Below are 18,295 nucleotides of genomic sequence, written 5' to 3' on the forward strand. Positions count from 1 at the left end.
CGGTGAATGAATCGGATCAGAGGCACAAAGCGTGTCATACTCCGATACGATAGGTGGCGCTGTACCCATTTCAACTATTGCTAATAGAGCCACTTCCGGTTGTACCCCTTCAACACGAAACTCAGGCATTCGACAAAATGGCGAATGAAGAGCAAGATGAAGCTACGTCCCTCTATATTTAGTTTGTGATGAGCTGCTTATTGCACAAACGCGATGCACAACAGCGCATTCTCCATCGCTGTGTTTTTCTTTCTGACGGCGACTACAACAGTAAAATCGTCTCTTCCAACTTCCAGGTCACGACCCCGGGAAAAAATCTCGAGCATGCGCAGAACGCAACGTCTAATTCACCACGTGCTTCACCGTCTACAAGCACGTTGATTTTGACTTTCAACTGAGTTATCCCGGGGTCTTAATCCGATCGCGAGTAACTCGATTCGATCCAATTTCTTGTCCGATTCAGGTGTCTACATGCACTTAATAACTCATTCTTATTGTAATTTAGCTAATTATCTGATCCTTTCAGTGCCATGTAACCTCACTGACTGTCTCTGAAGAAACATTGTTATGGTCCCCACATTGTAACATATTTGTTTAGCATTTGTGTATTTAAGCTCATGGATGAATATGCAGTGTAACTGCTGGCACTTGAGGGCAAAGTTAAATAAGGTGTTTATGGTGATCTTTGACTGTCTTTCTGAAGCCAATTGTTTTAAGCAGTAAGAGGTGAGCCACTGTTGGTGAGATGGTGGACTAGATGAGGGATTCCCTAACTGTGTGGAGTGAGAACAAAGCAAGCAGATTTGAATTCATGCTCATCAAATTACCTAAAAGCTGCTCTCTTGTGATCAGATCACTTCGGACCGATGTTAAAGCCACACCTTTACACATTTAAACCCTCTATGATAACTGTTTTTCTTTCAAAACAGACAGAAATAATGACATCATTACAGCATTATCAACCTTATTTGGTCCTCTGCAAATCACAGTATAGCAAGTAAAGCCATAATTTATAACCTTTAACATGATATGTTGTCCTGGTTGTATGCGTTAAGCTGGAAAAGTAGATATGAACATTATCAAAGACTGCAGCTGTACCACCGAAGAGAGACTCAATGGGAATATACAAGTGTTAATTATTATTTCTATTCCTTTTGCTAAATTGAATGAGCTCTGTTTTGCTTACAGTAAAGGGTAATTTATTACTTTTGTATGATTCTACCTTCATTGCATTTTGTAGGATGTGCTGGTAATAAATCTCAATAAGTGATGGTCTGAATAAAATTCTGGAAGAATTCCCCACAGTTTTATGTACAGTATGAAGTGGTTTGGTCCTAAATTGATCCCCGAGAGACCCAATTGTACTGTGATTTTACATTTTTTTCCTAACAATGATCTGTTTTTGTTTCCTGCAAAGTTGCCGGTAAATGTTAAATGTGCTGTTGAAAGAGCCTCTGAAAAGATTCCACAAGCTGGTAAACACAATGGACCCTCAGCACGATGTACAGATGAAAGATACTGAAGAGTGTGCTCAGTCAGAGGATGCTTCTGCTCCACCCAAATACACTGCAACAACTTGATGACACTCCTTTTATGTCAGCTGCTGCTGCTCATGTGAGATGATAGATATGTTCTAAAACAAGACTTCTTAAAGCCACAAATCTCTCTCTCTTTTTTTCTCTCTCTCTCTCTCTCTCTCTCTCTCTCTCTCTCTCTCTCTCTCTCTCTCTATTTTTTTTTTTTTTAAACACTGGTTCAGCTGTTTCCACCTGAGTAAGTTGATTGTTCAAACCCCTGAGCAAGCTCAAGTGAATGGGTTTATGTTTTATAGCTTGTGAGTTCAGCTTTTAAAGTGCAAGAGAGTGAAAACACCGTCTCACCTTTCAAAGGTTACATAGTCTCGTCTGCAACCCACGTTTGGTCTGTGAGCAGCTTGTTTCATTATGACTTGAGTCTTATGTGCAGTAGTTTCAGGCAGCCACAAAGCTTTAGACGTTTAAATGATGTATTCGGACTGCTTTTATATCGCCTCGGGGGCAGTAACACCAGTGAAATTTAGTAAGAGCTGAAAAAAAAACAACACAAAATGCAGTGAATGTTAATTTCTTGAATTGACAAAACTGAGCTCCAAGCAATTTTTGAAACATTCATTAGTGATTTGCAGAGGACTGAACAGATGCAATGAACTTTCACAGTTTACACACGTCTCCTTTTGACAGTCCATTAATGTGAGGCGTTGTTTGGCAGACAGACTTTGAACTGTTCAAACATGAGCTGAGCTCTCCTGGTTGTCTGGCTCTACAGGAAATTAAGCTACTGTTGGCAAGTTCTTTATCATGTATGTTTGCAGTGTGAATGTGGGCCAAGAGCGAAGAAAAAAATGATTACTGGAGCCACATGATCACGGGAGGGGGGAGAGAGGAGAGTCATAGTTACGAACTCAGCAGTGAGTATGTAACTATATTATGACCGTAATTTGTCAAAATGCTTAAGCCCGGAAGTTCTAAATTCACCATCGTCCTCTTTAGTGTTTATTTTGACACACCCAATAGCCTCCAGCATCCAATCAGTAGATATACTGAGTGACACCATTGTCTAACTCTCACTTCCAGCTGATACAATTAGATTGATTACTGCCAACAGGCCTGTTACCCTCCAAATAATGACAGTCTGTGTGTTGTCAGGCTCTGAGCTGTAAGAACTCCCAGTCGTTACGCTCCAGGAGACATTTTTTACTCCAAATGATTGTAGAGGCTCAACTTTTGCGGCTCATTTTTGCTGACTTTACAGTTGTAGTGGAAGATTAACAGGTCAACATTACAAAGAATTTTATTTTCTTTCATTTCCACCTGAAGTTTTATGGTGGTTGTAAATAAAGCCCTTGAACACTGTCGATTTTTAAGAATCAACCCACACAGATTTTTGCTGTTTATTTGCCGCCCAGCTGTCTGCTGTTTTAGTTTCTCAGAGGTGGTCTTCATCACTCAGTTTTGCAACTTTAACTAAATCCTAATCTGACAGCCATTGTTGCTTTCTGCTGCAGCTAGCCAAAAGTGTGTAGGAGTCAAATGGGCAGAGCTTCAACCTGAATTTTTTCTTCTGTTTTCCCTCTTCTCCTTCTTCTTCTTTTTTTGCATCACTGCTTTCACTGCTGGGCATTTAGATTGGTGAACGGCAACAGCTGCACCTTGGCTTGCAGAGAGTAGTTTAGCTTTCAGAGAAGAGACGGATGAAGTGAAGCTGAAACAAAATTACAGCAAAAAACCCGGAAACACATGCGGATTCCACCTTTTAACCTCAGTTCCAAATTTTTGTATTTTTGTATTTTACTGGAAAAAAAAAGAAGCTTGTTTTAAAGAGGCTTTCTAAGTGCAGGTACACCCACTAAAAACAAGACCGTTACATCCTTTCCCCATTCCCAGTAGCACCGTGTTTTTACCGTCAGTGCTTTGAGGACTGCAACATGCACAGAGCTGGAAGTAGCTCCAGTAACTGTTACCTTCCAGGGGACGAGCCTTTAAACTACAACAACAATGGCATTACGCTGTATCCCACAGGCTGTGTTGAACTATTTCTTATAGTCACAACTTTCTGAGATAATGGACCCGGAATGCGCTGTGAGCTTTTGTCTACGAGTTGTTGCTGTCAGTTTCACATTCTCCATGTGATACAGGTTCTGCTAAGAAAAAGTGAACTGCTCCCACTCTTGCAGGCTTGAGCACAGCACAAGAATTAGCTTGTGCACCCGGGTGTTGTGTTGCCATCAATGCCGATGATCGGAGCCGATAAAGACCCTTGAGTACTTGGAGTCTTTTCATCCTGGACTGAAGACCAATTAAAGACATTTCCATTGCTTGCAAAAGCCAAATATTTGCATTTTTTTTCCTTCTCTCTTTTTTTTTCATCAATGTGAAAAAGGGCTAGAGATAAACAGCTGGAGGTAAAAACCACTATGTGGAATACAGAAACCTTTGTGCTTCTATTAAATGCAACAAAAAAACCTCCTCTTACCTCGTTGTTGCACGCCTTTAGAGTTAGGAGCTCCAAAACTAACGTAAATGTCAGTTTCTTGAAGTTCTTCCAAGAAAACATTGCTAGTTTGAGGCTGCTGCCATCACAGGGTAGTTGGTTTTAATATAGCGACATGCTACATGCTAATACGTTTGCTTGAATGTAGATGACTAAGACTACTATGAAGTCATTAACAGGCAGCACCGTAAGTCATCTATTAACATTAACAGTTTATGATATACTTTACCATATCTGTAAGCAGGTATGAGAGTATTCTAAGTGCTTATTAATGTACAGTACTTGTCCACAGTTATTACGTCTCCTAGAAGCACAGTGATCTTTGACTGCATGTTCATTCCACATCATGATGCCATCTTATGGACCACCGTCCTTGTTATCAAAGTTATCAAATTCACTTAATGGACTTTGTCTCTAACGTACTTGAACAGTGATTTTGTCAGATGATGCCGTGGTTGTAGAATCAGGATTTAATTGGAGCTAAGCGACAGTCCGGCAATGCTTTAAGTGACCATGAGATGACGCGTGTTCTTAACGGGTTGATTTTCAGTCACAGTTTCTGACACATTTAGCTATTTGGTGAATATAAACTGCGTTGGAAATTCAACTGTATTGATATACACTTAAATTTCACTGTTTTACGATATGATTGATGGAGCTTTTGAACATGGAGAGACCACTTGAGTTTAGTTGAGCATTGATTTAATCCTCAACCACATTATATGGCTGTGTTTTTAGAAGCTTGGTCTAAAAACGATTACGGGCAGACTGAGCTTTTTACTTGTATTTTAAAAGTATTTGTTTAGGCAAACACTATCGTTCAGTTTTTTTCATGTCATGTAGACATACTTATTGATGTGTGTTTACTGCTTATGAATTCCAGAGAGGGTGTTGAAAGACTGACCTTACTGGTCGATTGTCGTGCCTCAACAGACATTTTAAATTCCATTTAATTATCAAAAATCCTCATTCGTCCAAGACTTAATCAGTCCGTGTGATTATACTACTTAACAAAACCTTTTATATGATAAGTGTGAACCGATAACAATTTAGAGGCTTTTGCAAACATCCCCACTGCTCCACATTCACCCACAAACCAGAATCACCTTTGCTGTCCCCCGACTTGTCAGACACTGTCTTTTCTGGCGAGTTGTGATGAACTGTCATGTGCGTGACTAAACCGGCTCAACGGTGCGCTGTTGGTTGGAGAAATCACTCAGCCATTACAGCCCCTTAGTGTCTGTGAAAACAGCTTCAGGCAGGGAGGTTTGGACAGACCCAGAGATGGAGAGACTGCTTTCTCTGCAGTGGGAAGCATGGTCGATGAGTCTCCCTAACCCCTTGGAAACAGCATGCCAGCACAACTCTCAAACAGCACCTTCTCTATCCACTTGTAAATTCACTAGCTCGGCAGCACAGGAAGGGAATGTAAATTAGGTGTGACTAACAGCAAGATGGGAATCCAGGCAGTTTTTTCCCCCTCCCCCCCCCCCCCCTCCCCTCCTGCTTTTCTCCCCTGGCTACTGGGGGTTTTGTACACATCCACTTTCCTGCAGTGCTCGAGGTCTAACAGCTTGGTTTCACATGCAGAATGACTTCAGCTGGAGGCGTATGCGCCAGGACAGAAAGGTAAAAGGAGAATAAAGAGCGGTGTTGCTGCGGTGAAGTCAGAATCAAGCCTTTAGAGAGAGAAAAAAAAGCCATTGGAGTTGTCATGAACCGCGAGCCCTTGCACTCCATTTTCAAGACCATTGCATGAGTATCAGGCTCACTGAAATATGGGAAATACTACTGCCACGTGTGATTTCTTTGAAACATTTTAGCTGTACTGACTTACCAACAAGCACTCACTGTGTGGCCAAAGACATATTGGACTTTCTCCTTTTCGCCATATGCTCCACTCACACTTGGTATTAATAACATTTGGTGATCTGATCTGAAGTGGAGAGCTCTAAGTACAGCAATTAGCACCTGGAATTTGACTGCATCTCCACATGCAAGTGATCACTTCCTCACTTTGTATGTAAATAAACACGCAGACTGCATCATATCTGCTTTCAAAGACCAGCTCGAGTCCTGCACAGGTCCAGTTTGGCAAATCTGCATCTGCACGCAATGCATTGGTCAGGAGACCAGAGGATAAGTTATTGTTACATCCCACAAGAGGCACATCAGTTAAATGTGGGTTATTCTTCAATTTGGACCAATCCTTATCTTAATAATTCTCAATGTGTCTTTATTACATTTATATTCATAAGTAAGGGATTTCGTTAGTAATCAAGGTTTCATGATAGTAGGAAAAAACAGCTAATTAAGAAAAAGTGATTATGAATTTATAGTTTATTTATTTGCATTGATAGTAAGGGCCAGTTTTATTACCTAGGATAAATTATGTGAAAGTAAACACGTTCACATAACACTAGAAAAAACACAATATATAACCAGACTTTAAGATTTGATGTGAACATGTCAGTCGGATCATAAAAAACTGAGCTTCTCAAACCGTACCAACACACTTGGATAATGAGGTATGCACTCGATTAGACTCAAATGGGCCTAAGCACCCTGTACATGCATCAAAGTTAGATTTTTTTTTTTTTCTATCTTTTTAAAAAAAACAGTAAAGTTTAAGTGTATATTGATGCAGCTGAATTCCCAATTAAGGTGCTTCATTCACCGCGTTTTATAACCACAGTGTCATCTTACAAAACCCCAATTCGAGTAGTTTAAAGATGTCCGTGCAGGGATTTCGGCTATACTTACGCGTACAATGATCTCCCACAGTCATAACTCGATTCTGCTCCGGTGCATGTATACAGTTACAAGGACAGGAATCCAGATAAATGGCCCACTGTAGCTCGACTCTAACTGTGCATCTAGCTGAGTGGTTTCAGTCACCAAGCGCTCATATTACTGCTACATGTGACCAGGGCCATAAAACTGTAAACATAAAACAATTACCCCAGTCGTCCGACCAAATCCAGACTTTTAAGACTGAAATCATCCCAAATCAAATTTCTCAAAGTCGGGCTACGACACCCAGCTAATGCAGTTTGAAGTCGTGTTACTACTGCATGTATATGCTGCAGTACATGGTGTTCTGTGTATGCTCCGCCATCCCCCCTCTGGTTTTGACCATGAAGTAACGGAAGAAACCAGTACCCAGAAGTTTGTACCAACAAAGCCAAAGCAGTGTTGCTCATATCAAATACTCAGCGCTGTAAAACTGTCCCATCAACTGCTCTGCACGGTACTAATTTACCACCAGCTAAATTGTTTGTCACTTGCTTTGGACAGTGACATAATAAATCAACCAGGAAAAGCCAAATTCTAACAAGCTGAAAGGAGGCATATCGCCGCCTATTGCTGTGAAGTCGGACGATAAACTGATTCCTCTGCCCGGCTTGATGCACCAACCAGGACAGTGGTTCATCTGTGCATGCAAAGGCACTGACTGACAGTCAGGGCTGTAGTTTATTTGGAGTTGTGATGCTGTGAATACTCACCAGTACATCACAGCTATTTAAATGACTCCCCATGAAACAACAGCACCCAGTGGGTGTTGCAGCTAATTAACCTTTGTGGCCACACAGGCGGTGGAACTGTCCACACCTGGATATCTCAGGAACTTTTACATGGATCCAGTTGTTGGGTTTTCAGTTGAATTTCACCACAGATGTCGGATGTATTGCTATAAAATTTGCATCAGACACACACTTATAAACACTGAAATAACATCTGCTCAGTTACATCGAACATCATCTCTTTGTATGAGTTACTTTCCTATAACTTTATTTCTAAATCCGGCAAGACTAAAGACATCCCAGTGTGTCCCCGACAGCTGTATAAGCCACAAGGTTGAGAAGAAAAACATAAATGATCCATTTAATTGGAAATCAATTATCTAAAAACCATTGAGAGTCTCCGTGTTGTGCTGTTTGTAAAGATAACTTCCATGTCATCACCTTGTGGTAGCTCCTTGGGTAATGTGAGCACTGGTACAATTGAAATCCTTTTTAACTGCAGCAGAAAGACAGCATGACATGGCAGCATGACATGGCCCCAATAGAGAAGAAGCTCTAACGTAGTGAACAGACGACCAAGTATACACAATGTGTTTAGTCAAATAAGTCGAGTAGAAAATGAAGGCAGACTTCATACTCCAGCTGGGACCCAGAGCCCAAATGTAGCCCAAATGGTTGGACTCATTTTCTTATCCCTTTGAAGCAACACTGGAGAGGTTTGTGAACCTTATAGCCATGTGCTTCTGCGCTGACTTTTGTTACGCACATACCCAGAGCTGAAGCTGCCCTGGAGTGCCGGGGGGGGGTTGCTGTACCGCACTTCATGACTTTGGTTTCCAGCCCTGCATCACAATGTTTTTGCTTTTTGGGTTTTTGATAGCATCTTCCTGGCCTCTTCAACATGACAAAGTGTACGGCTGTGTAGGTGCAGGGCTCACACACAGTTGTGTTACATCCCGCAGCTGCAGGGGGAACCAAAAAGCGAAAACAAGTTGTCTGGTGTTACTTTAAGTCTTGAATACAGATATTAAACTGCGATTCGAGCACTGATCTGAATTGTAGACTTTCCTTTGTGCCATCTGACAGTAGCTGAGCGTGAAAGTGTGCTCCAGTTGTTTAGAGCTTTCACAGAGTGTCTCATTAAAAATCTTCAGATAGACTGCACTTGTAATTGTTCATGTGCTAACAAGCTACTCCAAGATGGTAGAGCTGGTGAAGATTGAACCTAAATGTCAACATGTCAGCATTTGAGTGTTACCAGGAATCCACTTTAAAAGTGAGATGAGAGCGTTTCTCAGTGTTTCCTCCCACACCAAATTCAACCTCTTCGGTGCCTCTGTCCTCAGAACCAGCTTCTCACCGGCAGAAAGTGGAGTGGCCGAGCAAACTCTTGACCCGGATGACTGACGGCAGGAATTCTTCCGGAACAAAAACATTTTTACGTTCAGCTCGGCAGGAGGAAATGAACATTGTCATCTGTACGTTCAATGATACAAATGCGGCTTTGCTATAGAGCAGGCGAGTAGGAAAATCCTGCACACACAAACACGGGGAGATTTGTTTGATTTAAAACAGCTGGCTGCAGAGTTGAGGCTTCAGTCCGTTCACCAGAAGGAGAGTTGTACGTGTTGCGGAGCCGGTGGGGACCGAAAGACTTGATCAAATAGAGAAGTGTGTCGGTTTACTCAGAGCCGCGATCGATAGACATCAAATACACTTCTTCAAAGTTGTTGGATGGGTGTTTAGCCAAGTTGAAGAATTCCACCATACAGTTTTGGCCAGTTTATATGGATGTTTGGGCTTAGCGCTGAATGTAAGAAGGCAGACAAATGAGATTTGTTAACACAAGGAGAAAAGAAAACTCCGATTAACACCTCTCAGATTCTCAAAATAAGTGTTTGAACTTGATGGTTCGACTTTTCACTGTGAACGTCTTAATATCAGGCCAGTTTTCTTATGTAGTTACTGTTCAATCCCAGAGCTGGTGGGGCTTATTTTATTTTTCCGTTTCTGTGTCATCATATTTAGGCATGAAGTCATTTCCTCATGTCAGCGTGTGTCTTCAGAAGGTGCGTCAACATCTGCTTAAAGTGCAAACCGTATGCATAGCTGTTCTGGGTTTATTATTCAGGCGCTCTGAGAATTGTGTGTAATAAAGATTTGCAATAAGGATACAGGATTCATCCTTTTTAGTCCTCAGTGTTTGGGCGGTTACTCTCGCAGAAAGAGAAACGGCAACCAGCCAATTATTCCTCTGATTATTATTGCAAGGAGGCTGATGGACCTGCGTGTTATTGATGTCGGGGAGGATGTCAGCGGACCTCCATTTCAGTCTAATAAATACTCTTTGAACCGCTGGCCCTGGGTTTTCACGGGATTGTGCGCGAGCTCTTTCCATCATCAGCGAGCTGTGCTCTGCCATTACTTGTAATGGGAATAGTATGCATGCAGTCATATTTGTTAATGTGGAAGGATAGTTTCCAAGCTTGGTGAACGTATGAATGTCTGCGTGGCTCAGTGTGTGTTTTACGGTCTTGGTGATGGAGCTGGCCCTCTGCAGACAACCTGTGCTTATTTTATGGCCCTCTCCCCAGCTGCAGCGTGTGGGCAATAAACCTCTCTCCAGCAATCTCCAAACAGTGCAGCAATCAATGGGAAATTATCTCAGCCAATCGATGGTCCAGCCTTTCTGTTTCTCCCCCCCCCCTTCGTCTTTCGCTTGCATTCCCTCCAGCTCTCTCGACTCCACAGCGCCTATTTTCGAAATGCGACAGCTCAGCAGCTCCTGAGCCATTAACAAAAGTCGCTTTCACACATGGAATATTTAGCATTGCTGGACTGACTTTCCCGGTTCATATGTGTCTGACCCAGCTTCTGTGCTCCATGATGTCGTCCTTAGTTATCAGTTCCTTGTTGTTTTTTTTCCCGTGCTTTGCTTCATTGGTGTATTACAATAAGTTCTGACAATTACCCAAAGGACATTTCTTTAACGGGCTGCCTTTCATTTGATGAAAAAAGACAACATTTTCACCTTTCACATAGAGATCACGCTGTGAAGAAGGCCCCTCATTATGTGGCCGACGCTCACTTAAATAGCGCACCAGTTAATCAGAAAAGTGATCTGTGTGCTCCACTACACCAGCGCCCCCCCCATCAGATATATGTCAATTTTCCTGTGTGACAGCCTCTGAAATGAAACCTTTTTATAGTAACACAGCAACCATGTCTATGTTAAAGAGGCCACTCATAGTTGTGCATCCACAGGGACCAATTATCAGGGTTTGCAGCTCCTTTAAGACATTTTTATTTCATCCGATTGTCCAGCCTCAACTGTTTTGGTTCTCTCTCGCTGCTCTCATGGTGCCATTTTCAGCCACAGAAATGAACTCTGTTCTGGACAAAGTAAAGCTCTCTGCCACAGTTCCACCGCATGGGACAGCTTGACTCACCTGTCTTTTGTTGTTCCACCCTGGATAGCTCCTGGTACTTTATTTTTAGCACCTGCTCGACTGAGTTTCCATGCAAGCTGTGACAACACTAGAAGATGATTGGCCAGAGAGATTCATCATATGAATTGTATCTCCACAGCATCATCCAGACGTTGTTGCAGCCATAAGATTCCGATCTATCCGTCGAGGAGACAGAGACTCACGGAGACTGCAAGGGTTGTGATTGTTCGGCTAACAACATCAGTTCCGGAATCACTTTTCCAGTTTAGCGCCTTCCTCTCAGAGCAACAACACCGGCATTTTTGAAAGAGTTTACTGCGTGCCGGTCAACGTCGCGACATTGGGTCGTCTAGCGTAGCGACGCCCACTGATCGGGAGGTGAATTACTTTGTGTATCCGACATCCCGACGGAGAACTTTGAAAGGTTAAAGCCTGATTTATGGTCGTCTACGGACGGAGAGGAGACCCTCCCGGAGACGCTCTCCGTCGCTTGTGTGCGTCGGCCAAAATTCCTATCTAGCCGTCAAGACGACGGAGACCGCAAGGGTTGTGATTGGTCGGCTAAAAACATAATTTCCGGAATCACTTTTCCGGTTAGTTAGTTCCTTCCTCTCATAACAACAACACCGCCATTTTTGAAAGAGTTTACTGTATGCCGGTCAACATTTCAAAAAAAGAAATGGAGAAAATCTTTCTCTCTCGGTCGCCATCGTTCACTGTGAGGAGCGAAACGGAGCCGGAAGGTAAACAATCAATCAACGACTTTCACGATAGACGTCGCGAGATTGGGTCGTTTAACGTAGCGACGCCTACTGATCTGAAGGTGAATTGCCTTGCGTATCCGACATCCCGACGGAGAATTTCGAAAGGTTTAAAGCCTCTCCGTGACTACGGAGACGGATTTACGGATAGCGACGGAGAAGCATACTGAGGCCGAAAGAAAATAATTTTGGCCGACGCACGCAAGCGATGGAGAGCGTCTCCGGGAGGGTCTCCATCGCTCTCCATAGACGACCATAAATCAGGCTTAAGTGACCACGGAGTTGGATTGACGGATAGCAACGGAGAAGCATACCGAGGCCTTAACTCCCTGCAGAAGAACACAGCAGATAGAAGCATTTTGAAGTCGAGTAGCGCCTGCGATCCATTGGAAATGAGTTGAAAGTGACTAGCTATGATGTTTCCATGTATGAGCGGGACCTCACAGCCATGCACGTGGCTCTGTTCATATTAGAATTTGGGTCAGCTGCAGCCAAGCTTCCCACACATGGGCATGTCTACAGCACACTGTAAAGGTGTGACTGGCGGTACGTGTCTTTTGTTTGATTGATTTTAGGCACATATAGTGGCAGCGTTTACAAATATTTTAGCTGCGCGCAGCTGGCCACAGAAGGACCGAGTGGACTCTCACTGACTGGCGAAGATGGCGAAATTGAACTAAACACAGGCCTGCTGAGCAGCCAAGCGGAGCATGAAATGATTTTTCAGAGGCACTTAACTCAGGAGCTGGAGACACAAACAGAGTGACTGCTCAACTCGTGGTCACCAGGTGGCAATGACTTAATAAATGATAATGTTGCTCCTTGTCAGCTGGACATTTTCACCCTCCAACATGAAAATTTGATAAAGTGATCTGCCAATGTTCTGTTCTCAGCGTGTTATGTTGCTCCCCGGTGGGTCCTCTCTGAGTGGAGAAGTTATAGTGAACAGCAGTTCGAGAATCATGTAAAGATTTAACTTTGAATTGAATTCAAATTGAACATAGCAGAGTTTCTGCTCTTCCATGCTATCAGTCGCGTACCGCTGCTGATATCACTGCACGGCATTCTAACCTCTCCTCCCAGAAAACGGCTCGATAACTCTGTTCACACATCGCATTTTGATTACAGAGTCCTTCGCTGTCCTTGAAGCTGAATTTTTCCCTGTGATAGGTATTCATGAGGGGGTAACTGTGCTGACACCGGCGCTCATTCCCAGAGTGCTTGTTTTGACTCTGATAATAGTTTGTTTTCATGTATGCTGATACGCAGCTTTTCGCAGAAATGTCACTGAGTCCTGACAAGAAAAATTGCCACGGCAAATTTTCCACAGTATTGATTCCAGCTCTCAACTCGCACCGTGCTCCAAAGGAATCGAGAGAGGACGAAACCAGTTACTTCCCCGAGGAAAAAGTCTTGCTTATGCTGGCACAACACCACTGTGACTCTCCTGAGTACAGGTTCCCCCTCTGGGTTTTATGACACAGTTATTGGGCTCTTACCATCTAATATTTATTTTCCCCTTAAAATACACGCTACAATGGCTCTTCTCCCCTGGCATCGTCTGGTGAATGTTATAAAAAAAAAAGCCTTTTAAACTTATGCAATCCGGTTAGGGTGAACGCATAATTTTACTAATCTTGGATAAAACCTTTGGCAGCGTTCACCAAAAAATTCCACAGAGGTTTCCACGCCTAAGCAGCGCTCACTTCTGGCAGAACAGACACACACTGACAACCATTCAGAGAGGCCTGGAAATAGTGAGCAAACAACACTTCTGCTAAACACCTTGTTTATGCTGCTACTACCCACAGAGTTCAGCCATAATGTGACAACATGAAAAGATAGCGCAAGTGACAACCACAGCCCTTGCCTGTCACACTTGTATCATCCCCCCCCCCCCATCTCAACTATGGGGAAAACAGCCAGCTAATGCTGCGGCTTGACAAACTCGAGGCTGGTGTGTGTGGCTACTATTACACACACTACACTACTTGCTTTGCAGTTAAGCACAGGGTCGACACGGGTTATCGAAACCCAGCGGAGGTTGTTCTGCAGAAGAGGACAAAGCAGCCGAGCATAGTTTGTGAGGACGAACTCTAATGGAGAAATGTAATTAATATTGGTGAAGCTGCGTTGGCAGAGATGGGTTGCAGTGAGGGTAGATTAGGAGGTCAGCTCTGGTCGGTGGCTGCAGGGGGTTGTGTTGACACACCATAGCCACAAGCTTTTATATAAATAGCAACTTGCTAAAATCCCTCCTCTAGATTCTCAGCTGTTTAGTCTCTGCAAACATTCTCATCTGAGTCTCGCATGAATATGTTAGCATCAAGTTACTCATGGAAATGATGACAAGAGTGGGATTTTTCAGGCTTGAAAATGGCTGTCTGCTAATAAGCAAGTCTGTGCGGGAGCCGTTTCAACAACGAGATCCAACAGATTAATGAAAGAATCCATCACTGATTCATTCTCAGTGGACTTACAGACATGCACAGATATTAACATTCCTCAGATACGTCAGTAAAGATAAATGAGTGATAAATGTGTGTAATGCTTATTAGAAACTGCTCATGGCGCTTAGCATTTGCTGCTTCCCAGCAGCCTTCTTCTATTCTGGATGGTTGTATTCATTGTATTTCAGGCAGATTTGAGAGTGTTGCTGCAGATTAGTTCAAATGAAATTGGTTGTTATAATTATCGATTTGTTATTATCATTCATTTAAAGCTTTTTCTTAACTCTAGATATACAAAATGACATATATTTACTTCCCCAATTCTAAAAAAAAGATGTAAAATGTGAATAAAATAAAATCTAAAAAAAACTATTTTATTCACAATAGAACATAGCATCCCAACATTTTTGGAATTGGGGTTGTACAGTATAGATTTATAATTAAAGAGACATTAGTTTAGGTTACAGATTACAGATTAGTCTAATAGACAGGCAATGGTCATCAAGAGCCATAATTAAGGTGCTGATCACTGGATTCAGATGGATAAGTAAAGCTCTGGATGCAGTTTGCATTCATTCCTCCAGACCAACGTTTGCCCTTCAGTCTACAGCTGGTAAACTGTAACATGGTGATGGTGATTTAATTATTTTTCTGTACTTCTGCATAGACGTAAAGAAAACAATCGGAACAACCTCAACAGATCAGAATAAAAAAAAAAAACAAATACAGCCAATAAGTTTATCTCAAATAGACTAAAACTACCATGTCGAATACCACACATATTCTACCTTTGATGCTCAGTTAAACATCCATAAAATGTCCATTTCTAAAATATGAGACATATTACAGTTGTGTTTTCACTGCTGTCACTGGAAACCAAAACTAACGAGGTGTGCCGAAAAATGAGCGAAAAGCCGAAACTTTTGTTTTCAATTGTTTTTTCGTGTCGTAAAAAAAAAAAAGTTTTTTTTTATTTTTACTTGATAAAAGTGTTGAACGTGGACCAGTATCGCACCCTCATCTTACTCATTTCTGTACAAATGAATAGAAGTTCATTTCCAACTGAAATTTGCTCTCTTTTTACGCCGATGACGCCGTCTTGTCGTCCTCTGACTCTTGCAAACGAGGCTTTCCTCACATCACAATATGATCTCAAAAATAACGAGACCTAAACTCCAAACGCAACAATGTGCTTTCTGCCCTTCAGAAAAGCACAACGCTTCGATGCCGATACTCCAAACCACTCTGATTTACTGGAAATGTAACACAGTCCAGTGTTGGCTCCTTTCAAACCATTTTACAAGCCACTGTGCTACCTGCACTTGTTTACAGTGGTAGCATGTGTGCATCTGCCATCACCCTTGAAATAAAGGATGTTACTGCAGTTTTTTGTGAAGTCAGATGGGCTTATATATATTATAATGATCATTAGTATTGGTATCAGTGGTATTATTGTGCTCAACAGTGTATATTATCATTTTTTCCTTTGTTTTTGTTGACCTTTGATTGTACTGAATCTACATCTGTGTTGAATAACTTAACATGAAATACTACTGACAAAAGCTGTGGTCTAATCTCTTTTTGCTGTGGAATAAAAGGTCTCGTTGCTCTTTTACTTCATCATCTCGCTGTCTCTGTGCATCAACCCGAGGCCGCCTGTAATCAGCAGGCCTTGAGCTCTCAGAAAGGTCATTCTGTCCCTTTGATGGTGTTTTGATTCATCCTCTCCTCTTCTCTCCCCTCCCACCCTTCCCTTCCTCCCCCCTCTTGTCTCACAGGGAAGCTGGAGAGTCACTACCACCAGGGTGCCAAGAAGGGGCTGGTCCCATCAGCTGCAGAGTGACACTGGAGGAACATTATCTTCCCTAAAGAAGAGAAATTGGTCTCGATCTGTACTGGTGTTGGTCCAGTCTCCATTAAAAAGATAAATAGATGCTATAATCGCTTTGACACATATCTACAGCATTTCTTCTCCTTATGATTGTTTGCACAAAATTAAAAGAAACCTGAAGCTGATTTGATTTGTCGAAATGACTTGTATGGGGACACAGTAAATAGACGTCGTCTTTGTTTTTTTTTCTGATGAATGAACCCCATGAGGTTTTAATTTGGCTTTGTTTTTGGTCAGGGACTTAACAGCCGCAGGAGAAATGCTGTTCGACTCTCCTGCTCATTAGAGACAGGCCTGTCATTACCCTTCTCACACTTAAGGCCACATTTACACCGACAATAGCACTCTGTTAAAAAAAAAAAAAGGAAAAAAAAGCCTTGTCATTAATTTGAATGAGACTATTTCATTACAGCCGTTGGAAGGGGGGTGGCAGAAAGGGGAGGAAAATCCACGGTGAAAGTAGTTGAAACCGGCACAACACTGCAGTCCAACATCACCGAGCACCACACTGTCAGACTAATCAAACGCGTGCTTATTTCATGCCGTTCACTGTTAAACCATCACTGCTGCCGTGATATCTTTTCAGTTTTCAGTTGTAAAAATCTTCCTTTAAGCCTAAACCGCCGTCTGATAAGCCCTCAGACTTTTGGACTTACCTTGGGTGGAATTTCGTCTGCTCCCTCTGAGCATGTAGCAACATGCCGACACTAAGGATAACACTTGGACGCAGGGATATTTTCAGTCTAAACAGCATTTGTTATCTGGCTTGGGTGTGTGCTCCCTGCTCACCACCACAACACTTTAAACCCGTTTTCAGTTCTGAACCTACGTAGAAGTGAATGCCGGTGCCTTTCACTGCAGCTGATAGTTCTCTTTTCAAACCGTGTCTTAGTAAGTTTCATGTGCACATGTGCAGCTCTGTGGGCTCCTTTGTAAGAATGCTCTCAAATGTATGCTGGCACATGGTCCTGAGATGGTTTCCCACAGTGTGTGAGCAACATTAACCTTAATGCAGCTTCTAAAAATACAGGTTTTAACTCGGAGTTTATAAATAATAAATAAACTTAAATGGAATTAACCTGCTTCATGCTCTCTTAATGCGGCACAAATGAGTGGGTAAACAAACGTAGCCAAACCCACAGGGCAGAGAGACCCAACTGTGGCAGACATTTGCCTATAAGTAGAAAAAGGCCGCACATACAAAACAATTTTTTGTCACTTCCTCCTCTTACATTCTTCAAAAAGCAAAAGGTCATTACAGCATAAATGCTTGTGCATGTCAAACTGCGAATTCCCTTCATTACCAGCCAGAAAATCGCTTCCATCAAATCCAAACTCTCCCATCGATTCTTTGTAAAAACTACTGCTTGCAATGGCTCTTGTTTTCTTGCAGGAATGGTACAAAATAGACAAAATAGATTTAACATCAGTTGCAAAAAAGGGAGTCGGACAGTAAATATCATCTTTAGAAAAAAAAATGATGATTTTAGGTCCTAATTGTTGTATTATCTTAGGTTGACAAATGAAGTTTGTGTTCTGTACATTGGTGGTGTCTCCCACCTTTCAGTGTCTTCTGAACCAATAAAGAGGATGTTCTACAACGCTGTTTACTCACGCTGTAGACGTCTGCTTGGTGTATGTGGTCCCTTTTAATACAGCCTTTCAAAATTCTCTTCAGGTAGGATCACTCTGACGGGGGTGGGTTGGCCGTAGAATCGCTAAACGTATACGTACACTGTAGTTCATTTTAACCCTCCGTGCACCGACTGCACACACAAGCTCTTATTATGCTCTGTTGTGACTGGCTGCGTTTGATGAATTTCATGTGCCATGTAATTTTGTGTTTCAACATTTCACTTCTCCTTGCATTGCTGTGTTTATTCCCTCCAAATGTGTTGAGTGGCTCTTTGACTAAGCTCTTTCAAGCCTGAGGGCGTGTTTCACCATGCTTTGAAAAGCATAGCGTGATTCACCAGCACGCACGCACACACACACACACACACACCCATCCTGGGTTGTTATGTTTTTGCCTGTGCCTAGCATTGTAATTCACTGTTGATTAGCTTAGATTTACTCTTGTTTGAGTTGCAGATTAGCCACAACTCTGCTCCACTCCATTCAGCATGAGAACGCATAATTGCACCAGCCCTCTTGGTAATCTCCCAGCCAGTGAATGTAAGAGGACTCTTTT

At 42.4% G+C, this 18,295-nt stretch overlaps 1 protein-coding gene across 1 annotated transcript in view; it reads left to right on the top strand.

Annotated features, from left to right (window-relative positions):
* Positions 1–17,742, top strand: part of trip4 (thyroid hormone receptor interactor 4) — a 101,689-nt gene extending 83,947 nt beyond the window's left edge. The window contains exon 13 of the mRNA XM_075465717.1: positions 15,992–17,742. Within this exon, the coding sequence (XP_075321832.1) occupies positions 15,992–16,056 (65 nt within the window). The 3' untranslated portion in view covers positions 16,057–17,742. The remainder of the gene's footprint in view (positions 1–15,991) is intronic.
* Positions 17,743–18,295: the final 553 nt, after the last annotated feature.

This window comes from Odontesthes bonariensis, chromosome 1 (genome assembly GCF_027942865.1).
Source record: "Odontesthes bonariensis isolate fOdoBon6 chromosome 1, fOdoBon6.hap1, whole genome shotgun sequence".
Lineage (NCBI taxonomy): Eukaryota > Metazoa > Chordata > Actinopteri > Atheriniformes > Atherinopsidae > Odontesthes > Odontesthes bonariensis.